This window comes from Carassius gibelio, chromosome A8 (genome assembly GCF_023724105.1).
Source record: "Carassius gibelio isolate Cgi1373 ecotype wild population from Czech Republic chromosome A8, carGib1.2-hapl.c, whole genome shotgun sequence".
Taxonomy (NCBI): Eukaryota; Metazoa; Chordata; class Actinopteri; order Cypriniformes; family Cyprinidae; genus Carassius; species Carassius gibelio.
The window spans coordinates 22,336,424-22,362,225 of record NC_068378.1 but is presented as its reverse complement, the minus strand read 5'-3'; the positions used below and the strand labels follow the sequence as shown (position 1 = coordinate 22,362,225).

Here is a 25,802-nt window from a genome sequence, read left to right as displayed (position 1 = left end):
ATTCCATTTAAAGTTGAAATTCCCATACCATTAGTGTCATGAAACAGACTTTTTACCTTGGTTTCCAAGTGCTGAATGAGCTGCTGATTGTTGTAATGGTCCCTCTCCAGCGCGACCACACTGATCTGTGTCTTTTCCACCTCTCGGTTCAAAGCTGAGATGATGTTCTCCATGACCTGCACCCTCTGCTGTAGAACATCCAGTTGCTGGCCTACAGCAAGTTCAGCCTGATCGTCCTGAAGACTGAGGGCCTTATCACTCACTCCTGGGTCTCCTCTGTCGGTCTCAGTCTCACCCTCACTCTGAGAAGCACCACACTGTCCAGGCTGAAGAAGATCAGAATTCAGGGTACGCTGAAGAGCCCTGGTCACATCCAAGAGAAGCTGTAGATGGCCAACATGGCTGCAGGATTCATGATCTTTTAATTTGTCTGTATTGCCCTGAAATAAAATGTTGCAACAAAACTGTATCATTCAGTCATAAAATACTACTTCCCCCACTACAACAACAAGATTTACTTGAGAAGTACAATTGTAATAAGAATGTATATATTTATTTGGTTACACCATTGACAAATTTTGTTTGTTTATTTTAAAGCAAAAATCTAACAAAATTCATAAAAAGTATAATTATTATAATAAAGTCTAATACAGGGGTTTTCAAACTTTTTTATTTCTATTAATTTGTAAAAAAAAAAAAAAAAAATCCCTTTAAATTTAGAACATATCCTTTTTCTGCAAAATATTAGTTTTCTCTAGCTAATATTAGAATATTAGAGCTCAATTTAAAAGTATTTGTAAGTAATCTGCACATTAAATATTGTTTCAAACAGGCATACAACCCAAATGAACATTTAGAAAAATTTTTTTTTTAAATGAAACTATATAATACATCATGATTAACATACAAACACTGGTGCTGTTGTTAAAAGACCAACCTTAAAAAGACAACCAACTTCTGAGAAAATGCATGGCTCTTTCTTTTTTGAGCTGCCTGGGTGATTATTCTACAAAGGAAACACACTTTAGAATTGTTCTTGTTTGTACATCCACTTTCAAGGTAATACACCAAAATCAGCTCTTCTACCTTTTGCCGTTTATCAGTCTTTGTCGTCTTCTTGTCGGGGCATACATGCTCCTGTAAAAAAAAAAAAAAATTAAGAAATGTCACTTTCACTAACCACACTGATGAAAGGTTTGCTTCAATAATTTTGTGCTGCAAACTTTTCATAACATCTCATTCGGACGTTTTAATCTTAATTTGAAGCGAGAAACACATTGCGTTTGAAGATATCTCGACTAATGTGTTGTGTTTGAAGTTTGAAGTTTAAAATCATTGGATTTCTGCCTTGTTTTTTTTTTTTTTTTATTCCTATAATCCATGTCCCGGAGTGTAGGTCCCGATGGGTGATAGGACAAGAAAGTAATATGGGACAGCAGTAAACACTGGAGACTCCATCTGTGGCTTAAAACCGAGCCATGGGGCTTCAAGCAAGGGCACGCTGACCCAGAACCACTCTAGCATCAACGAAAGAGGCCCGAATATCTTGGACTTACAGGCCTTTTCACACAATATCACTCATGTATCATTCATGTATATATGATTCAATAATACTCAAATATATTGCTGTTTGTACATTGAGACATATTCTATAACTGTTTTCCAGTAAAACATCCAAACATACAGAACATAAGTATGTGTATGTCTTCTTTTCATGGAAATGATCTTGAATTAGGGCTATTTTTATATATAGGTATATTTTTCAATACAGAAATACTGATTAGGAAAATAATTTTTTGTAGCATAGACAATCTCTAAAGTGTCATTTTCTAACCTTACCTGGAGTTCTTTTGGTGTCAGGACACCTGTACAAGAGGGACACGAGGTCTTGTTGTTGGGACAACCACTGTCCAGATGTGTAGCCAGTGACTTCCTCTGCACCATGATGCCACAGCCAATGTTGCAAGGGATCAGGGCATATTCACACTGACTCTGGTGGTCCTGTTGAATGAGCAATTGAACAGTAAATATAAATATTTTCCGGACTATAAGTCAAATTTTTTTCATAGTTTGGCTGGTCCTGCGACTTATAGTCAGGTGCGACTTATTTATCAAAATTTATTTGACATGAACCAAGAGAAAAAGAACTAAGAGAAAGGAAGCAAGAGAAAACATTACCGTCTACAGCCGCGAGAGGGCGCTCTATGCTGCTCAGTTCTCCTGTAGTCTACACTGAGCAGCATAGAGCGCCCTCTCGCGGCTGGAGACGGTAATGTTTTCTCTTGGTTCTTGGTTCTAAATAAATGCGACTTATAGTCCAGTGCGACTTATATACTGTATGTTTTTTTCCTCATCATGACGTATTTTTTGACAGATGCGATTTATACATAGGTGCGACTTATATTCCGAAAAATACGGTATGCTTTTTTTTTTCTGTTGAAAACAAAAAGATTTTTGTCATCCAAGAATCTTCATGCAGTTCTTTTGCATACAGGGACAATTCATAATGATTATGCAAAATTGTTTATAAAAAAAAAAAAAAAAAAAAGGGGAAATAGAAAAACACCATGCCAGTTCAGTTCCTCACATTTATTTATTGTTTGTCTTATTAGGTTATTGTTAAACTTATTATGTTATTTGTATACTTTAGTAATGGTGTTTAGAGCTTGGTGGTCATTATAATCTGTCATTGTATGAAAATAAAAAGCTGTATAAAGATTCTACAATACATCTGATTTCTAGAGCAAAGAAATAAATAAAATAACCGCATTAAGATCTGAAACAACATGAGGGTGAGTAAATGACATTTAAATAAAAAAAATTTAAAATACAAATGACATAATGCTATACTTTATTTCTATACACTTAACCTCTAAAACTTATTATGCTTTTGATCATATAGTTTATATTGAAAAAAAATATCTAAAGTCCAAGCTATACAAGTTTCTATTCTAACAGTGAGCTTGTGTATAATACGATATTCTCTTGAGTACAGAACGAAGGTTAAAACACAAAAGACTTCCATTAGGCAGCCATGAGGGTCAAAGCCATAGAAAATTTTACTTGACAAAACACTGACCTCTAAAAGTTGTACAAAAGGCTTTTCAAATCCATAAGTAGGAGTTTGTTACTGCTCTATCAGTTTGATTCACTACACTGGACAGCATCTGCACTACAGCTCCATGATTAATGCCTTAATGGCTGGTTCATGTTATGAAATGACCACAAAGCCACCATGCAAGGATTCCCGTAAAATAGCATCTTGTGGTTGTAACCGAGTAGGACTGCCTGCCATGAAATGCAGCTCTTTTTTAATGAGTTCCTGTGATTTAACAATGTGACAACAGAAAAGCCACGGTTGCTAATGTGATCGATACAAGCCCCATAATCCACATTGATTTTGACTGAAATTTGAGAGCATTACAGTGTTCTCAATAGCTTTATAGGTTTTATATGAATGTGTAGCAGCCCGTGAACAGCCCTGATCTCTGGACTTACATATATTAGCTCAATGTTCTAATCTAAACTACAGCAGAAAGTGTTTAGACTTTATCTGATGGCTCGTGAAGTGGCTCACATCCATAACCCGTGAATCTCAAAAAAGAATTTCCCATGCTATAAATAAATAAAGAAAATCTCACAAATTGACAAAGGTCTTGCTCATTCATCTGATTAAATAGTGTTAACATTTCAGATCCATTCAACTAACTTACGACATCACTGATAGAGAATAAGAGTACTATACTACATTTCATTATGGTAAATAGCTGAATTTCTATAGAAAAGTACCTCAAAGTTCTTCAGGGTGCTTCTCCAGGGGCAGCCTTGGTTGGCACAGTGAACTTTCAGATCCAAAATTTCCTTATTAATAGCCGCATCATTGAAGAACTGTGGTTTAAACAAGAGGGGAGATAGTGATAACTTTCCAAACATGTCACAACGAATCCACTGTCAGAATCAGACCTTTGACAGGCCTTTATAAGAAACGTGAATGTGAAGATGCCTCTGTCAACATCACATATTTTATCAACTAACAGACAGACAGACGAGAGTTTTCATTACTTGGTCAAAAGTCAGTACACTGGTGTCATTCTCTACACTGGGGTCCTCTTCTTTACATTTTGTGCACACAAGATCCTTGTTGTTTCTGTATGAAATAGTGAAATAAAAGCATTCATTAATAATATTTTATTATAAACTAGCAAAAGTAAATATGTATATATATATCAGCATCTCTTTATCTTTTTTTATATTTAGTATTTAGTTAGCTATTCATTGCACAGTGATTGTATGCCACACAAATGATAATAACAATTACTCCCAAATCGGCTGCTCTACTTGAACGGTTCTCTTACCTGACCAGCCAGTTAACGCACGCGAGGCAGTAGCGGTGACCGCACACCGTTTGACGTGCTTTATTCAAGACATTATTACAGTTGCTGCACAAGTACTTCTCCTTCGGGACCTCATCGCAGATGCTCTGAGGGAAACCCGACGGGTACTCGTTCTCACCCGGTGTGGACGAAGCCCCGTTTAACGACGGGTGTGAAACAGCTGATCCCGAAGCCATTGAGGTTTTAGATGAACTGTCTGACCAAACACAGTACGTTATGATGACATATTGATATGCTTATTACTTTTTGCGTGATATACCCACGGTATAAAACCACCACGGGGTTCCCCGGAAATATTTTGCGCTGTTTTTCCGCCCACTTATCACAGATTTTGATAGTTATAATTGGAAAAAGCTTACGAAATAATAAGAGACAGACAAAAGTGGTTAAGTCATTGTTAAATGATATGTGAACGTGACAGAAGCGCGTTGTGGCTGTGTCTTCAGACCTAGTAAGTAGTGTACTAAAAGAAAAAGCAGAAGTGCTGTCTAGGAAAGCGGTTGACTATCTTGACCCCGCCTACATAGCGTCCACGTATATGTTCAAAAGAAGTGACCTTCAGGTTTTTATTAGGCTGAACTGTTTTTCACCGTTATGGCGTCGAGAATCTAAAACAACCATATTCGACGCTGCAGCCAAAGGCTGACTCGACAAGATAGAATATTTATGTTAACAAATATTTGCAATGAATCAGTTTCACTAAATGTGTAAAATCTGTCGGATTCGTCAAGAGCCGAGAACCAATCAATGAATCTGATTTCCCGTAACTTCAACTGTGCCATTAAGGAGCGCGCCAACGACGCCCAAAGTGTTGTCTAGGTAGGAAGCACACTAGGTGTTGAGCCACAGCCTCGTAGTCTCTCTCTCTCTCTCTCTCTCTCTCTCTCTCTCTCTCTCTTTCTCAGAATTTGGCCGTCATATCCGTAACACGGAAAGTCCCAGTTTGAAAAACTACCTGTGGTTCCAGTGTGGTGGACACGTTACGCGACTGTTTATATTTTTCTTGCTCACCAGTCTCTGTTAATAATAAAAGTGGCGTGTCTGGCACGTCATAAATTACGGAGCCATAAAGAGAGAGAGAGAGAGAGAGAGAGAGAGAGAGAGAGAGAAAACATGTATTATGCTATTACTTTAAAGTGTCAGTTCCTTAGATATTTAAATACTCTTCATCCTGTTTTCCTATTTTGATTATCATGCTTGACCTTAGTATTTTTTCGTGTTCTGTATATAAATGATAGGTCATAATAAAGTATTATTATTAATAATATTGATAACACTGATAATAACAAATTTATTGAATAACAGTACAATTTATTAAAAAATATTAGGGCCGGGACTAACGTTGGCGTTAATTGAGATTAATTAATTACAAAGCCTCTAATTAATTAGATTAATTTTTTTTATCGAGTCCCGGCCCTAAAAAATATATTATTGATCATTGTGTATTAGGCTATCATTATGTTTATACTGCTCTATTATATTATACTATTATATAAAATGCTAATTTCAGTTTGTAAAATTAAGCAATTATTATTTTAATTAATTAATTAAATTCGATTTTGACCAAATGTGGTTCTCCTGGTGATGAATAACACAGAACCCCATGCAGTGAGACACTTTGCTGTGTCATTCATTTGTCATCATGTTTGAATCTCTGACATTCACATTTGGAATATTTGACTTCATAATTGTCCTAAAGTCTTAATGCTTCACGTAATAATGCTTCACCCAAAAATAAAAAATTCAGTCATTAATTACTCACCCTCATGTCGTTCAACCATAATATTACGAATCTACAAGAATAATTTTTGAATGCAAAGAAAACAAAAATAATGACTTTATTCAACAATTAATTTCCTCCGTGTCACCCTAGTGCCATTTTTGAGAGTATCCACTGAATGCAAACAGCGTATGCTGTTCTGTGTTAGCTACGCCATGCAGATATGTTGTTTTTGTTCAGATCAAAGCGCAGACAGTGTAGAAAACATAACCATATGATGCAACTAACACAGAACAGCATACACTGTTTGCATTCAGTGTATACTCTGCAAATTGGCACTAGGGTGACATGGAGAAGACAAATTGTTTAATAATGTTTTTTTTGTTTGTTTTTTTCTTTTTTGCATTTTGCACACAAAAATTATTTTCATAGCTTCGCAATATTATGGTTGAACCCCTGATGTAACATGGATTACTTTACCATTGTCCTTGCTATTTTTCTGGATGCTAATTGTGGCAGTACCCTTGCTGTCTATGAGAGGGTCAGAGAGCCCTCGGGATGCATCAAAAATATCTTAATTTGTGTTCCGCAGATAAATGGAGGTCTTACGGGTTTGGAACAACATGGCGGTGAGTAATTAATAACAGATTTTAATTTTTGGATGAACTATCCCTTTAAGCACCATCCACTCACCTAGAGAATATACTATTGATTTTTGTTAACCATATGAACATCATTTCGTTTCAAGAGAAAGTGGAAAAACCCTCAGAAGACCCTTGCATTTGCTCACTAAACAGACAGGAATCTCCAGTTTAAATATCAAGCTAAGTCACAAAAACTTCACAATAAGACTAGTCATTGAGCTTACGGTCACATTTCCTTACTGTACAGTGGGCTCCAGAATTATTTATTTTTTTCACTTCAACCTGTAAATGTCACTGCTTTGCCAAATATTAATTTCTAAATTTGCAGATAATTGCTGCTAAATAGTGAATGATGGTCCGTGAAACATTATGAGATGATACATATGAATCTTAAACTGAGCCAAATCAGAAGGACAGCTGATTAGAAGATAAGAGAGTGAGGGAAAGAGATCAAGGGAGATCATTTTTGCTAAAGAGGGCAGTCAGAGGGGTTTCAATATCTGGTTGAGGGGATTAATGACTCGGGTAAAACTATTCACCTCTACAAGGGACATTCTTCACCTCAAATCAATTAATCTGTAATAGGAGAGCAGGGCTATGCTGGCCTGTTTTTCATTAAACAGCAATCACATGAGGGACCAGTGCATCAAAATGACTGCAGCAGGTGGCTGGTGAGGGGCCCGAGAGGTTTCTGTGAAAAAAGAAGATGTTTGTACCCTCATGAATCACTGTGAGAAGATGCAATTCAATAATACAGAAACCTCATGATGCAAAAGCTTAAAATGCGATGGGCCTTATCGATCGGGCTGGTCGGGAGGCCCCAAATGGCATCTAGTGAGCTGAAAATAGAGAGGCAAAGTATCGGGAAGCATCTTCTGTAAATCTGTCTGTGTGGAAGACAAGTAGGCGTAAGGATATTGGGGGATGAAGATAAGAAGCCAGATCTGTTTATGACTTGCTGAGTGTTGAATATCTGAAGCGTTCCATCAGCACGGCTCTCGCTTCTGAGGCATCCCTCACTTGGTTTTGGTCCTGAGTTCTGCTGAGTAGATGCACATCATTCTAACACTTCCTGAAACACAGATAATGCAACTATGTTCTTGGAAGAACCTGCAGAGTCATTCCCTTTCACCACACATAAGAGATTATACATGATTGATTCTCACAAAAAAAGGGGGAAAAAGTCATGAATGTGAGTACCATACTGAAATAAAAAAGTGCTTCAAGGCATATATATATGAAAAACAGTAATAATGTCACATATTATTACCATTTAAAACGTTTTCAAATTCAATAATTATAAGAATTATTTTTAATGAGCACCAATAATAACTGACAATAATTGAGCAGCAAATCAGCATATTAGAATGATTTATAAAGGATCAAATGTTATAATCTTATTTTCAAATGTTATAATATTTAAAAACTGTATTTTTGATCAGATGAAAAAACCATTTAAAGAGTAAAACCTTAGCATATTGGATTTTTTTTTTTTTTTTTTGTGCTGTTGCAATAAAGCTTTCGCTGTTATTATTTTACAAGGTGTTTTGGCAGATGTTCTTCAGTTTTAATAGAATTCGGTGTGAAATGTCCCTTTTGCAGAGCTAGTAACCTTTTCAAAAGTTATTGTTCTATTACTAAGGGACTTTCCATCAACCGTGTTACGAGGATGAACTAAAAAATACACAGTAACTGGTGTCATTTCCTGGGTGTCACAATTTTATTAAATATAATTTTAAATAATTTATAAATCAACAATGACTTGGAAAATCAACTCAATGAATATTGGCAAAATTATTATTATTATTATTATTATTTGCCTTAATGCAAACTCCTAAAAAGCGGAGTTCTTTCATTTCCAATCTTATAATATTTCAGGATTTATGAAGTTATGTTAGGAAATAAAAAGTAAAAAAAAGGAGGCTGCTGTCATCTTATATGAAAATGAATGTTGCATGATTGCTGGATATTAACCATTTTCGTTTCCATACTCCAGGAGAATCACAGAAAAAGGCAAAATTTCTCCATTCTTCTATTCAGTGCCCTATATTTTCACAACATTCTTGAAACATCCATCACTTGAGAGCCTCATTATTACATCCAGGCCTGAGATTGTCACATTTGCAAATATTTAAAAGCAAGGCAAATGTGACAGTTGCAATATACACATTAAAAAAAAAAAAAACTTTACCTAGGGATCTTTTCTTGGCCTACCTAGTCAATTACCAGCTAATGAGCTGACCTCAGCTGACATTCACTCCCAAGCTGCTAAGGTGAAATTAGTCTGCTTCTGTCAGAGGAAATGCCCCAGTCACACAGTAGAGACTACACTAGAAACTGTGTATGTTTATTAAATGTTACTCTGAACGTTAAACACATTTTAAATTAATGCATTTAGCAGATGCGTTTATCCAAAGCAACTTACAGTGCATTCAGGCTATACATTTTTACCTATCATGTGTTCCTGGGGAATCAAACCCCCAACCTTGCACTTGTTAAAGCAATACTTTACCACTTGAGCTACAAGAACACTTTAATAATCAACAAAAAATACTGCTAAATAAAAGACCTATAAATGGACCATGAGTCCATCGCAATTTTCAAAATGTAGCAGAGCATACCAAATGTCAACAGTGTACATAAATCTGCGTTCCCTTTCATAGCTGCATGGCCACAAGGATGGTTTTGTAGGTTTGGGGATGTTAGCGAGGGCAGGATGTGAAGAGAAAGGAAAACGTCCTCTTGTGATCCCGGGGAGTTGTTATACTGCAAGACATGCTCAATTTCACGGTTAAATTATTTACATGGATGACTGGCAAGCGCCGTCAGGAGACAGGTGTAGTTTGAGAGGCCATCGGCAGGGGTTCCGGAGTTCCAAGAAGTTCACAGAAAGTGACTGCATGGGGCCATGAACTGAGAATCTGTTATTCCAAAAAAGCACTAGCTGTCACACGTTCTCTCCTTTGGTGCAAAACCAATCTCAGTCCATATTTATCAGTTTCATACCCTAAAAGAACAACACTTCTTTTAAAATACCCGGAGAGCAAGAAAAACAGGCGGGATGAGGTGAGGTGTATTTTATTGGCGTCTTTTTACTGGATCACTGAAAACCCTCCTACGGTTTCCAGAGAGAATTGACTGTGAAACTCATTCTACATTGAGACGTTCATCTGAAACGGTTTCACCTCACAGAAACACCTTTGGTTCTCTTTATTGAGCAAGCCACAAACGTGATCAAAATGCATCAGTTTGGTCGGGCTGTGACAGCTGTTTGCTCTTTTGTAGTTTTGAGCTCGTCTGATGGTAGCGAATTGGTTTTTCAGTAGGGGTGGTCATTGAAATCTTTTCTGTAAATTGGCCATTGAAACATGGATGAATAATAAAGCAGGTTGATATTGAAATGCTTTGCATTTTTTTTATTCTCTGAGGGATCAGTTATCCTTTGAATAATAAAACTTTTTTATACTCTTCCAGTATAGATACATAACTGATTACTAAAACATTTCGAAACTGAAATGACTATTTTGATGTTGCTGTTTAAAGTTCAGAAAATGTTCATCTTTGATAAGATAATCAATGTACACATTTAATGTAAAGCTACAAATGGAGTTATGAAGATGATTTTCACATTCTAAACATGGATGTCACAGGATAAATGGCATTAGTGTACAAATAAAACATCAGGTTGACAAGTTCAACACTGTTATCAAAACTAATAGAAATACATATAAAACACATGGAAGTGGGTAAAAGGACATTGCAAGTTGATTGTATGGAAAGGTAACATGTTCATTGTCAGTGCCATAAATTAAATTAAAGAAATTAGTGAGTCAAGTCTGCAGATGTAAAAAGCAAACAAATAAAAACAGATAGAGAAGCATTAAGAATAGTTTACCCCAAAATCAGTGATATCAGTTACACACACCCTCATGATTTCATACAACAGTTAAATAATGCAGCATCATCAATGAAAATAGATTCAATGTCGTTGCACTTCTCTGGGTGTTGCTTCTTTCTGAATGATTCATTATTTTGAACAAATCAGTAAATGATTCAGCAATTTGCTGAACACACACAAAAATCACATACACACACGCTCACATTCACACACACACACACACACACACGCACACACACACACACACACACACACACACATACACACACACGTCTGGTTAACTACCCTCGTAGGGACTCCCCATAGGTGTAATGGTTTTTATGCTGTACAAACTGTATTTTCTATCACCCTACACCTAAACCTACCACTCACAAAAAAACTATTAGCATTTTATCTAAAAAAAAAAAACCCAAAAAAACAAAAATCATTCTGTACGATTTACAAGCTTGTACCCATGGTGACACAAGTTCCCATGTGTTGGTGTGTATTCAGGATTAAGTCCCCACCAGTATAGAAAAACATGTACAGACACACACGTCTGTCAGTTTTCTGACATTGACTTTTAAGAGAATCCAACACTTGTTACACTTTTATAAAATATTATGTCTTAAATACCTAAATGCAATTTAAATGCAATTTAAATCTTGACACCTTTCATTTTAGGGTAAACCAGTCCTTTTAAGAAAAATATTTTGAGAACTTCACAATTTACCTGAAACAAATGGCATTTAATCAGTAACTTGATCATATACTGGTGGAAAAATAAAGAGCTAAATAAGCTACTCAAATGATCGGCAGATGATCTGACAATTAAAATAGAAGGGTCAGTCTGTTCACAACAACAAAAACAACAGCAACAAAAAAGCAGTTCAACTCAAGTTCAGTTCTCTGAGATTAAGCCTTAGTTCACCGAAAAATGCAAATGATGTCATTGAACTCATTGAACATTACCTGCCCCCTAAGAGAAGACAATGCTGAATAAAGTCATAGTTTTTGCTATTTTTGGACCAAAATGTATTTTCGATGCTTCAAAAAATTCTAACTGACCCTCTGATGTCTCATGGACTACTTTGATGATGTTTTTCTTACCTTTCTGGACATGGACAGTATACCGTACACACAGTTTCAATGGAGGGACTGAGAGCTCTCGGACTAAATCTAAAATATCTTAAACTGTGTTCTGAAGATGAACAGAGGTCTTACGGGTTTGGAACGACATGAGGGTGAGTTATTAATGACATAATTTTCATTTTTTGGAAAACTAACCCTTTAAGGCTCCATCAATCCATCTCATTGTGATATCAGGTGAATCTAAACTACTGTGCATAAGATAAAATCCAACACTCTTCTATCCGACAGTAACACCAAAGGGTTATTGTGTTTTCTGATAGACGTTCAGCTTCTCCATTGATGAACCTCCACCGACTGACCTGTCAGAGTGAAAAATGCACCTGTACTGCTGGCCCATCACTCTGAAAGCCACCACTGTGACATATATTCTCTTTGAGCATCTCTGGTGGTCAATAACATATTTACTCGACATGTGGGAAAATCTAGCTACCTCCCCGATATTACAGCAGGGGCTGGACACACCAATGGCAACCTTGTCATGTTTAACCATGAGTTACTGATTAAGCACTGAATGAAAAAAAAACATAGGACAAGCTGCCTCTCCGTAGGATGTCTGAAGAGTTAAAAGTCTTTATTTTTATGAAAAGCTACACGTTCTTGCTAAATTTCACATCTACAGAAGTATTTTTTGTTTGTTTTTCTTTTTTCTTTTTATAGACAACAACTATCGATCTTTTTATTTCATCAGTACATTTTTGACAATACCTGCAATGTTTCATAATAATTTTCAGAGATGTGAACAACAGATCAAGAGAAAAACATCGGCCCATTAGCACAAACACTACAAGATGGTAGGAAAACGGGAATTGAGAGATGAATAGAAACGGAAACATGAGAAAGAGGTTGTTGCCGGAAAGTTCTTGCGTTTCTGTATTGAGTGTCTCTAACACCTACAGCCATCTTTGAGCTCTTCTAGTCAAGTGTTCTAGTCCTCACTCATTTATTCTCCTCCTTGGTTGGCCTAATCTTCATCTCGGTGAACTTCAGCGAATACTGCCAACCCGTCTAGGACGACCACTCGATGCCGTCGGCATACGAGGTGTGCTGGCCGCGCAGGTACTGTCCGTTGAGGTTGGAGGTGTGGCAGTTGCGGTACCACCAGGCGCCGTGGTAGAAGGACGCGCAGTTATTCTCAGAATGATCGTTGTCCTTGTCCTTAGTGGTGAATTTCATCCCGTTGTGTTTGAGCAGCGAGTCGCCTGCAGCGTCGGATCAATGCATGATGGAGAGAAAGATTGAGAAAGACAGAGCAAGGGTGGAAGAGTGAGCATGTGAGAGACAGGGACGGTGAGAAAAAGAGACAGAAACAAAAGAACAAGAAAGTCACTCAACCGCAACGTCTTTGTTTATCCGTGTCATGGAAAGTTAAGATTACTGCAGTAAAACAGTACACAGTTTCAACAAAGAATAGAAGTTTTGTTTCAAAACATAGTGAGCTATGTTGCTGACTACAGTCTACATCACAAGCACCATCCTAACTCAAATGGAACTTTAAAACAATGCATAAGAAGTACTTTTTGTCTTTATATACAAGTCCTGAAAAATTAATTGCTGGTTCCACAAAAATATTAAGCAGCAACACTGATAATAATAAGAAATTTTGTGCACCAAACATATTAGCATATTACAATGATTTCTGAAGGATTATGTGATACTAAAAATTAAGTAATGGCTGCTGAAAATTCTGCTTTGAATCACAAGAATAAGTTAAATTTTAAAATATATGTTCAAATAGAAAACAAATAGTCTTGGTGACCATAAAATACTTCTTTTCATATATATATATATATTAGGGCTGGGCAAGTTAACGTTAATTTGAATAATGGCGATAATTATTTTATAGCATGTTAACAAAGTTTTTTTATTATTATTATTATTATTATTATGAAAGTCCGTTGCTCACTTGCTCTAAATACAAATAATAAGTAACAGGAGGGGATGAGGGGATCAGATTATTTAGGCTAAGCATCAGCATTCACAAACCATTGTCCACTGTTATTTTTTACATAAAAGAATGCAATGAGCTTGTAATCACGACTTCATAATTGGGAAATAGGAAGGTTTAGATAGCACGTTAAGACAGCAGAGAAGCACTTGCTCAACACAGTGGAGTGCATTGTTTTGTTAACTTTACAGTTTATTATTTTGAGTCATATGGGACGCGGTAACACACGGCCTTCTCGCAATATATTGCTTTACACATCTATCACTTTTGCCGCTCAGAAATATTCACGCAATCATGCTCCACGCATCAGAAAATCTGTGCTTCTGGCGCAGTTAGCACTCATACTCACTCATCTTTATATAACTTAACCTATTCTTGCCCACCTCTTCTAATCGAGCCAGGGACTGCTTCAATGAACTTTGAACTGCTACAATGTAAAAGGAATACTGCTGTAGAAAGTGTTTGCAAACCAAATGATATTGCACTTTTGTTCATATAGCAATACTTTTAAAGGAAAAAAGTGCACAATACACTACTTTTGAATGCATTATTAGTTTTGTGCATTAAAATGCACAATTATTTGTCTGTATTTATATTTGCATTTAAAACCTTAAATTCATAAAATCCAATTGTTTAGAATAGTGATGTTAAAACACTGCTTATGGGCTCATATACTGAGCAGCAAAACATGTTTCAATCACCTTAGTATGTTTATAGCTGAATACTGAGAATGTGATGAGGAGAGAGAGACAGAAACTAAAGAGAGGAGCGTGTTAATGTACCCTTATTAAGCTCTGTGATGTATGTTTCAGGGACATAATGTTGCAGTGTGCAGCTAGGCTAATTTAATCCGAGTTTCCTGCCTCAATACTGCCCGGCTCCGCTGGGTAAAGATCAGTAAAAACCTTTCTCCTGTCCTTTTTCTCTCTTTCACTCTAATTCTACTCTACTGCAACATGTATCGTAATAGTGATAGCTGTTTTATTGGGACATAGGAGATCCAATTGATGCCGTTATGTCATATAATAAAGTGTGTTACACATCATAAACTCGTTTCGGTTGCCTCATAGATTCATCAGTGTGGTGTAGCAGATAACAAATCAGCAGAATGATGGTGGTGTAAAATGACAGCACATGGACTGTGAAAGGAGAGCTAATGAAAAGATGTGGAGATGTTGCCTGCAGAAAAATTACGCAAATAAAGCTAGCTTTACCTGGTATTTAACAAGTCTAAGATGGTCATTTATGGTCTTTGGCTGTCGCAAGCTGCTTTAAGATGTACTACTTGGTCTACCACTTTGGCTAAGAGTTTGGTATCCACTGACTTTGTATTTTGTGTCCATAAAATAGAAGTCAACAGGGACCAAAACTGTTTGATTTGGACAAACTTTTAAGATCTTCACCCTCATATGGTTCTAAACCTCTATGACTATTTACTCTAGGACTCACATACACATACACAAACACACAAAGTTATTTTGAAGAATATTGGTAACCAATCCTTCAAAAGATTTTCTTCAAAAGACTTAAGTTCCACAGAAAGAAGTAAGTCTCACAGGTTTGGAACAACATGAGGTGAGTAAATAATGACATATATATATATATATTTTTTTTTTTGGGTGGATTATCCGTTTTAGCCATTTATAGTCAGCAGGTCAAAGCTGGTTTAGATAATTAACTGGAGCATGTTGGTCAAGATCATTAGAGCTGGTAGAACACCTTGGTACAGTAACAAGTTGCAAACTATCTTGATTCAAAAACCAACCAGAACTCCTTAAGCGGTAAACATGTGGTCACTATAAATAAGGTTAAACTGGTTTAAACCTGCATCTACTGCAACATGCAACATGCAGGTGTCCTAAACTCCACCTCTTTGCACCTGTCAATATTTACGAATAGATTAAATGAAATGGGACACATTTAATCTTGACAAACTATATATCATTATAAAGATCTAAGCCTCAAGCATCGACGACAGATCGCTGTTTTTCGATGGAAAGCTTATAGAGAATGTATTTGCTAAATTTGTGCAAGCAGTACACATCAAAACACAATGAATAAAAATGCAGTACATGTCAGATTCATCATAATAACGAGTCATAAACACATCCACAGCTGTAAATCCCGGTTTAGTTAGGAAAGTGAGGGTCCACTGAACGAAAGCTCATGGAGCATGTTAAGTCCAACGTTATGGATAATATATACAGTATGGACGATGATTCCTTTGTTTACATTTCAGTTCATAAGGGACAGTATTGTTTGTATCCTTTATGGAATAACTCATGCTCAGAAACTGCATCTTGGTAGTAAAAAAAACGGCATGGTTTTGTAGCGTACAGTGCCACAAACAGAATGAGACGATCCACCAAAATAAGTGAAAGATAGGCGGAAGATTGGCTGTGTCCCAAATGGCGCACTTCATGTGGAATTTCGGTTTCGTGGACTTAAACTGCGCGTGCTCGCCAAGTCTACGAGTCTGTAGGCTATCCCATTCAGCATTTTAAACTCTCTGAAGTGCGCTCAGCAGCGCCCCCATTGTACCCTTGGTCTTCTGCGAAGCCCGCATAGATGCAGGCTCCACACACTTTAACTACCCAGATATCCTTGCGAAATGCCAATCAGACAATGGATGGGAGGAGATTTCGATCAAGAGCAATTGATGACATCGCTGAGAAGAAAATATTTAAGTGTAGGTATCATTACAGTTTTAATGACCTAGGTGTACATTTTACCAGCTGTCACCTACAGTTTATACAAACATTATGGTCATGTACCAGTGGTTGATATCTCAAACATAATAATAGCGTGTTGAATAATACAATCGCATTATGATTCATAATGAGGAAGTCCACAAGTCCGGAGTGTGATACCAGGAACATCACGCTCCCTCGTGACAGCTCGTGACACCTGTCATCTGATGGAGGCAGAATTTAGTGATCGCCTTTTTCTTTTCTTTTTTTCTTTTTCAACATTTATATATGTGTGAGTGTGTTTTATGTTGAATGTGCCTGTATCTTCATGATTAACATCTGTTTGAGTGCAAATCAGCTCACTATTACTGTGTAATCAGGGCTATAAATGTGAATGCCATCTATATGAATAGAGTATGATTTATTGTCTTTATGGCGCATTTATATGATAACCATCTCTATAATTGGCCATCAGCACACGTGATAATTGACTATATGATCAGAATTCATTGTAAATGCTGCATTTCTAGCAGTCTCAGGATGTACTGTAATTGGCATACAAAGTTAAATATTTTTTTATCTTATTTATTTATTTTTCTTACGCAAACTATTCTTATTGTATTTTTCTAGTGCTCAAATAAATCACTTATATAATGTCTAAGTTTCTTTCAATTGTTTTATAGCTGAAAAAACTATGTAGTGGTATGTTTAAATGTAAGTTTTATGACTAAAATAGTTTGTAGAACCCTTCAATACAGTTGGTAAATATTTTTTTTATATTTGGGGGGTGGGGTGGGGGGACTAGACATAGTCTCAGAAAAATGGTTGCAGGAATCTCATTTTCCTGGTATCTTTTCAAATTTGAAATAGAAACTCATGAGACATGTGACTTTCAACCCATTAAATTTCTAGATTGCTCCAGGACTGATTTCATGTATTTATATATCAAATAAAAAAAACAATTCAGTATGGTAAAAAATGTTCAAGGCACTTCAGTGTCTATAACTTTTCATATTTTGGAACATTATCAACTCTGGTTAACCATGAGCCATGAGTCCCATAATGGGGGGTCAGGTTAAAAGGTTAAGTTGGTTGAAAAAATGCCCCAAACCACTCGAAAAAACATAAAAACAGACAAGATTTATGAGCTTTGGAGACTAGCTAACTTCTAAGACTGGTTTAAAGAGATAGCCCACACACAAAAAAAAATGAATTCTGTCATCTAATCAAATCAAAATTAACTTACAGTCAATATCTATTCAAGGCTGAAGCATGTTGGTAAAGCTGGTTAGAGCTGGTAGAAACCGTTGGTGTAGTAACATGTTCTACACTAGCTATCATGTTATAAGTAGCTAGTGTAGAACATGTTACTATATATACATATACATATATATATATACCTCAAGCTGGTACAATGTCGTCAGCTTAAACCAGTTGGCTTAGCTGGCCAGCCAACTGAGAAATGCCCAAACTTCTTGAAAACCAAAACAGACCAGCTTAATGTACAAATTCTTTTTCAGCTGGGAAAGCTGCTTGAAGAATAACCTTTACTCTTTCTCTCTATGAAAAAATCTTAACAAACTACCTCTGCTATTGTAATATACTGTAATATTCATAAAGTGTACACCCAATCATACAAACGACACTGAAAAAAAAAATCACCTGTTGAATGAGATGGTTAATCATTGCAGTAAATCGCAGATTCTGTGCAAACCAGACCTCACAATTTGTGCACCTGAGGGGGTGTGTAGCGAGTGTCAGCATGGAGGTGCAGCTTTATCAAATGTCTTGAGACAGACCACCACAGGAGGGCGATACAAGTCATTAGTACGGTATATGCATGAATGCATAATCAAATTAATGCCGAAAAACACTGCAACATCAGAGACAAATTATACGCTTCTATACTTGTACAAGCATTGTTACAAAATAATCAAACACTCACATGCAATTTCGCTTCTTACTCTGGCCTCACTAATGGTAGTGAAAACATTTCTGTGTGCTTGCAAAACTGTCATTAGTGTGCTTTGAAGTTGATACTGTATTAGCACTCAAAGTGTTTACAGAGATCAGGGCATCATGGGTGTAAAAACTCATCTCAGGTAATTATATCTACCCAGAGAACCCTGCTGTGGCTGAGCGCTCTTTCTCTACACTATCATAAATGCCTTTCATTAAACAGATCAGCATTAAAGACAGCATGCTTGTGCACTGAAAGCAGTTATGATATGAAAATTCTAGCATGCAAGACAAGGGTGTGAGGCACACATTTACACCAAAATATCTTCTTTTTTTCATCTCAGCTGCAAAAAAACATCACAGTAATGCATGAAAAATAGAGGATTTTGGGGTATGGCTCATCAAAATCTCCACAGGGATGCACTGTCATACTGAAATAATGTCATATCAAATCGGTACTTCAGCATCAACACACAATCGCTAAAACACTTTCTGACAGCTTCTCTGCACAGTTGAGACGTCTGCTGAAGAAGTCACTTGGATGCTTTAATGGCCCAGATGAATGGGCCGTTAATGGGCCTATCTATCTATCTATCTATCTATCTATCTATCTATCTATCTATCTATCTATCTATCTATCTATCTATCTATCTATCTATCTATCTATCTATCTATCTATCACTAATGCGTTCCAAACAAACTAAATATCAAGTTCCAAAAACCAACGTGAACACCTTAAGCTGGAACAATTGGTCAGTTTAAACCAGGTTAAACTGGTGTAGCTGGTCTGATCAGTTTAAAAGTGTCCCAAACCACTGGAAAAATCGTTAAAACCAAAATTAAAATGCTTTATCAGCAAGTTTTCATACTCCATTGTTAATATCCGATAAATGGACACATTGTTTTCAGAGAAAGTGCATCAGATAAAGTGAGAATATATTAAAATCCTGCTGTTAGTTGAATTTTTAGCTGCCTGCCACAATCAGTTGTTTTCATCTGATCTATGGCCACGATGTGCCTTTTACCAGTGACCTTGTGACACAATTTTTCCTTTCTAATTTCTGTGATGGTTGGACTCTGAGGAGGGACGTGCTATTTGTCTGACAAACCTTTATTAAAAGTGTCAAGGACATCTCACAATGTTGCCCCCTAGGAGCCACGGTTTGGGCCTGCGAAGTGTTTTGGTCTTTATTTCTTTAGTTTCTCGGCTGCTGCTTTGTTCCGCACTACTGTCTACTCTTGAAAAAATGATTTGATTTCATTGTGCTAAAACATTCAGTCTATGTCGATCTCTCTCAGCATTTCATCCAAAACTAAGTTTCATACTTGAGCAAGCATAGCTCAGACAAAAAAAAAATCTAAATGTGATTTTAATGCTTACGGTCAGTCCAATCTACCTGTATACATTAATACGACCACGTCTGCATTTTAATCCAGACAGCGGCATAAGAGTCCAAACAAGACGTAATTGATAAGATTGGGAATCAATGTAGCATGACTCCTCCAGCGGGGGATGTTTAAGATAGCCTCACTAATTAGCTACGTGAATGCAGTATTCTCCTCTTGATTTATGTTAATCGTAGTGTTTGTTTATGTCTCCCATAATAAGCCGAGTGTCTGCTTTATTGGAATGCCATAGATGTATTCTACAGCTTCATTATCCCTGCCCTTTCCAGCACACGGCGAAGGTCATGCCCGCATCCGGCCCCAGAAAGGAGGGCAGTGCTCGAGGAGAAACACCTGCAAATAATAGAGAGCAGGACCCAATTAATGTTAAAAAGAGGCCCCGGCGACAGCGCAGGTGAAGGAGTGAGAATTGCTCATCACTTCGCCTCGGTGCAGGCGATAACCTGCGGCCCCCGTTGCTTTGCGTGCCGCAGGAATATATCTGAACGCCGCTGACAACAGGGCAGGAAACGTTAGATTAGTCTTGTGATTCTCATGATAGTTTCTATTCTGGGCTGATCTTTTTGGTTTTGCTGAGTGCAATTCAGGCCACTAAGTTTGGATTTCCTCTCCGTGCTTAACTTGGGCTTGTTTTGAACACAAAAATTTTGCTATCACACAAACACACACACACACACACACACACTTATACATGTGACCCATGCAGTCAAAATGAGTCGGAATGTGCACAGGCTAATTAATTGGGGAGAAAATCTGATGTGTAACATAATATTAGATCCTTGCACTATAGTAGGTCTTACTACATAGGCCGTCTGTTTCAATGTTAATCCAACAATAAAAGAAAAAAGAGAATGCTCTAAACCTAACTATTTTATTTGTAATGAATACACTAAAGACTATAGTGATTTTTTAATTTGATCGTTTGTTTTTCTTACTTGAACGAATCTACTGTTTATTGCATCTTTGTACTTATGTTTTAATAACAAAGATAAAATAAAAATAACTTTATTATGATTAATATAGTGATCATATTTAATAAAAGAATTGGAGAAAAAAACCGCATCGTTATGCATCGAGAATCATTTTATAATCCAATCGTTACCCTCTGAATTGTATTGGAATTGAACTGCGTTACACACCTCTGGTCGCAATAACCTCTTCTGTGATCGATCAAAACACCCCATGCATTTGCATCATGGAAATAAAAAAAAGTTAAACATATAATTTTCCTAAAGATATGGGTTTTCATTTGTGCAGAATTTGGTGGTATTACCAGAGATTTTAAAGTATGGTTGCTAGGTGAGTTTATTTTGGAACCTTCAGAAAACTTTAACTAGTTTCTTCCCAACTCTATCAACTTCATAAGGTTTTCAAACAGAATATGAAAATACATTTTTTTGAAAATTTGCTAATTGTGACTCATTTTGCCAGCCACTAGTCACATATACTGTAAATTTATTTGTGCTGTAAAATCAACTAATTAACTAATTAATCACATTTTTCCTGAAATGAATCACATTTATTCTCACCAGTGAAGTATTTAAATATACTTTTATATTATAATCATTTCACATTCAATCTTCAAATAAATGTAGATACATGATGAGAGTATATTTTTTATATTTGTTTAATGGCATCTTATTTTTATGATTGAAGGCTGATACCAATTCTACTGATATCTGATGAGTTTTAGACTATAGCCATTCAACATTACAGTATATTTGAGAGCTATCAATTTTAACATTTATTAAGACTTTTAAAAAAATAACAACTTCTAACTTAAGTGAACTTAGAACAATCTCCATATAAACCCACTGTAATAAATGTCATATTTACTTGTGCCCTTCAGCATAAATATACAGAAATTGAATAAAGTTATCAAACTTAAAAAAAAGTTATCTAAATTAAATATAGATGAATCCTTAAAGCTAAAAAAAAAGTTATCGATTTCCTCTTTAAATCAAACTTATTCTTTGATTTGCGCAGCAGCTGGGTTATTAGGTTATTTTGGCTGCTTTCAGCGCTTCCGCTGCTGAAAATGATGCAGATCTGACACGCATCATATTTTCTCACAACTCTGACTCAAAATCTTCCCACAAATCTGACTCATATATGTGACCTGGACCACAAAACCAGTCTTAAGTGGCTGGGATATATTTTTAGCAATAGCCAAAAAAACATTGTAAGGGTCAAAATTATCGATTTTTCTTTTATGCCAAAAATCATTAGGATATTAAGTAAAGATAATGTTCCATGAAGATATTTTGTACATTTCCTACCGTAAATATATAAAAACTGATTGTTTGATTAATAATATAAGAATTAATTTGGACAACTTCAAAGGCGATTTTCTCAGTATTTCGTTTTTTTTTTTTGCACCCTCAGATTCCAGATTTTCAAATAGTTGTATCTCGGACAAATATTGTCCGATAAAACATACATCAATGGAAAGCTTATTTATTCAGCTTTCAGATGATGTATAAATCTCAATTTCGAAAACTGACACTTATATATATATATTGTGGTCTAGGGTCAGATATGACAAATACTTACATGCATACACAGTTTTAAAGCATTATTTTTAATTTTCATCATCAATTGTTTGAATATTTATTTTTTTATTTTTTTTGCAAGAGACTTGTAATATATCTGATTTATACCCCCCACCCAAAAAAAAATAAAAAAAGGAATGAAACTGGACACAATAAATGTCAGTTATATTGTCTCTTATGGTCTAAAGTGGACTTTTTTGGCCAGAATAATCTGTCAAAAGTCTGTCTAGGCAAGACTACATATCAACCGAAGAGCTTTTACCAGCGTTTACCTGTGGCTCCCCATTAAACCTGACATGAACTTTGGCTCCAGACATCAATGCAGGTCCACGATTGAATTGCTGTTGTGCAGGATGTCTTAAGAATACAGAGCTTTAAAAGCAGGACACTATGACCTATGACTTCCTGCGAGACCTCTGCCTTTGCAATAAATGTAATAGTTTTGGGCTCCACACTGCAGGAACTCTCGGTAAAAGGCAGAATAATGTGAATAGCATACCTGCTGTGCCAGAGTAGTCTGCGATGCTCAGTGGGTAGCCATCCTCGTCGGGGTCAACAGAGAACAAACCCACTCCAAAAGAGCCATACTTTGCAAAGGAGGTACTGTTCTCAAAGTCCTCCAGGTCAATCCTCAGCTCATAGTTGGCTTGAATGGTAAGTGCATGGATTCGTTTCATGCCTGAAAAAGAGATTTAGATGAAGTTAATGGAAAGATGTGCAGATCAGAATATTTGCGTGCTTTCACACACAACCTGTAAAGCTGAACTCCCTCCCGAACCTGCCCCCCCTCCCCTCTTCTTCCCCAGGCACCATTGAACTATGAACCCCCCCCTCCACACAGATTAATTATTATATGATGGCATGCACTAGTCACTTGTGCAAGCATTGTCCTGCTCACTACCTCATTCGGCATGGAACTGACGTCATTCCACTACCTCACCAGTCAGTTAAATAAAATAACTGCTCTTGGTCACCTGTCACTTTAATCAGACTTAATAAGATATTTTTAATAAGTGATTTTTTTTTGCACTAAAAAATCTTTTAACTGCACTGTTGTTCACTTCATTGATTTGCACTATATCTGTCATTTGCCTTGCGCTGCTTTATTTAACTTTATTTTTAATTTTATTATATGTCTTTTTTTTATATCATTCCCTTATTGTATAGTTGTTTCTACATTTTTATATTTGATCTAGTTATTTTTTTAGGCTTTAATGTAAATGTTAACTGTATGCACCGGGGTCTGAGAGTAACGCAATTTCGATTCTCTGTATGTATGTACTGTACATGTGGAAATTGACAATAAAGCAGACTTGAATTAATCTTGAATCTTGAATTAAAGGTCCTGTAACGACACGTGACATCAGGGCGTAACGTGTAATGTACGAGTCGAAAACGTTAGGCACGTTATACTTTCACTGAAGCTGGCGAACAATCTCAATCAGTATCAGCGCGGAAAGTGAGAAACTAACTGATCTCTGCTTCATTACAGTTTGCACATATTTTTTTTGTCGCGAAAGTTGATCTTCCTTCAAAACAGCCGGTAAAAGAGTCGCGCAAAAAAGAGCACACAACATTAAATCTGGCGTTAGTTCACACAGCGCTCATTACTAGGTCCCCGACCCGGGTTCAATGCCGGAATCAATCCCGGGACGTGTTTGCTTTCCCACAGAAGGCGACCCGGCAATGTTCCGGCAATTTGCACGTGCAGTGTGAAAGGAGCTTTAATAAATACTTTTTTACCCATCATTTCACAGTAGATTATACAAGTTTACTCATTTGTTTTTTAATGTGAGAAGAAATAAGTGGAAAAACAGAAAGGGTACTGGTACTTTTCTATCCGGTTAAGTTTACTGACATTTCCTATAATGCTTAAAGGTATAATTCAAATTTACATTTACATTTAATCATTTAGCAGATGCTTTTATCCAAAGCGACTTACAAATGAGAACAATAGAAGCAGTCAGGTCAACAAGAGAACAACAACAGTATACAAGTGCCATGACAAGTCTCAGTTAGTCTAATCTAAGTCTAATTTGTAAGATATTTGCAATAAAATATCCAAAAACCACTAAGCTAGTGTTATATATTTTGTCCAGCTGAGTACAAAAAAACCCTAATGTTTTCAACTACTTGTAAATCATGAGAAAATTCCCATTCTAAACAGTGACACGGGGCAGTGCAGTCGTCTGTCAATGACGTTAGTCACCTTTTGTTACCGCCTTTACTGACCTAGAAACCACATGACATCAGTGTCCTGGACAAATGCGGAAGTAGTGTCTAGCGTCCAGCAAACCACTAGCTTGCATCAAGCAGTTCCTTATTTACTTCTTCTTACACGTTTTATGGTGAATTGTGTTACTTATTTATGGAACATAATTACTGTTTACCATCTGCCGCTGGTTCTGTCGACAAGGACAATTCCCGTAAACATAAGCGTAAGGGCCAACCAAACGAACCAAGAAGAGTTTGGGACAAGAGGAGAGAAAGAGTGACGATCAATATCGGGGCATCGTGTCTCTAGACCCACGCGAGGACGCATCTGAACCATAGTCTGATCGCGTCTTTACATTGACATGTACGTAATCTACTCACGCAAATCATTGAACTCGCATTTGCTATGTATGCCCAATTATTGTGTTTGAATGTACACGAGTGTATATATTTGTTGAACAAATGGTAATTGTTTTCATATCATCTGACTAAATCAAATTAATTTGATTAACTAAATCAATTAATTTGATAATTTACTGTCAAACTATATTTGCTGTATTATTGGGTAGAAGACAACAAATCCCATCATTCCACACTCCTTCTTAGCGTCATCAAACCACGCGATTGTTATTGTTTTGGTAGTGCGGCCTCTAGTGGCAGGTCCTACAACCTGGACCTTTAAACTCACACAATTCATTGTGCAATCCATAATATCGGTAAAACACCAGTGAAAAATCAACATGATAAATAAGATAAAATATCAATACACTACAATTCCTGCATATTACCATTGGGCCCTATTTTTACAGACTTTTCTTGGAGTGTTGAGGGTTCTTAAAAGTGTGAAATGTATTTATTTTTCCATATATATTTTCCCTGCCTTCATAGTTCAGAATGGTCTTGATACTAGTGAAACCATCAACAAATCATATATTTTCCCCCAGCTGTGACTGGGCTTTTAGTTTTTTCTGAAATGAAAAGAACTAGCAGTAACTTTAAGGTTCCACAGTAACTTTCATAGCAAAGTTTCATGTGAACCGATGCAACGGTGTGCTTCTGAATCTCCTCTCTCTGAGGGGCAGGTCTGCTAGAAACATAACGTCTCTTTCTAAGCTTGAAGGATTCTGGTCTACTTCCTGAAGTCAATATCTCAACGGGAGACCCAGATTCTAGTAAGTTCTGCTCTTAATATTCCACCCAGTTTTCACAGGGAGGAGGAGAAGCATTTGACAGGAAACTAATGTGCTT

The 25,802-nt window shown here is 36.6% G+C and overlaps 2 protein-coding genes across 5 annotated transcripts in view; both read right to left on the bottom strand.

The window, feature by feature from the left end:
* LOC128018888 (PHD finger protein 19) overlaps positions 1-7,457 on the bottom strand; it is a 42,764-nt gene extending 35,307 nt beyond the window's left edge. Inside the window, exons 1-7 of one of the 3 annotated variants that reach the window (XM_052604739.1) lie at positions 4,356-5,694; positions 4,063-4,147; positions 3,790-3,888; positions 1,840-2,001; positions 1,087-1,137; positions 938-1,006; positions 57-440 (exon numbers count right to left, since the gene is read on the bottom strand). In XM_052604739.1, the coding sequence (XP_052460699.1) occupies positions 57-440; positions 938-1,006; positions 1,087-1,137; positions 1,840-2,001; positions 3,790-3,888; positions 4,063-4,147; positions 4,356-4,570 (1,065 nt within the window). In that variant the 5' untranslated portion in view covers positions 4,571-5,694. Of the gene's footprint in view, positions 1-56; positions 441-937; positions 1,007-1,086; positions 1,138-1,839; positions 2,002-3,789; positions 3,889-4,062; positions 4,148-4,355; positions 5,695-7,319 lie in introns of those variants that run through there. The other 2 variants (XM_052604741.1, XM_052604744.1) reach the window with 2 other exon arrangements.
* Positions 7,458-7,575: 118 nt separating this feature from the next.
* The window catches only part of LOC128018891 (fibrinogen C domain-containing protein 1-like), a 101,497-nt gene continuing 83,270 nt past the window's right edge, over positions 7,576-25,802 (bottom strand). The window contains exons 6-7 of one of the 2 annotated variants that reach the window (XM_052604753.1): positions 22,840-23,019; positions 7,576-7,830 (exon numbers count right to left, since the gene is read on the bottom strand). In XM_052604753.1, coding sequence (XP_052460713.1) covers positions 7,775-7,830; positions 22,840-23,019 — 236 coding nt within the window. In that variant the 3' untranslated portion in view covers positions 7,576-7,774. Of the gene's footprint in view, positions 7,831-12,326; positions 12,987-22,839; positions 23,020-25,802 lie in introns of those variants that run through there. The other variant, XM_052604752.1, reaches the window with a different exon arrangement.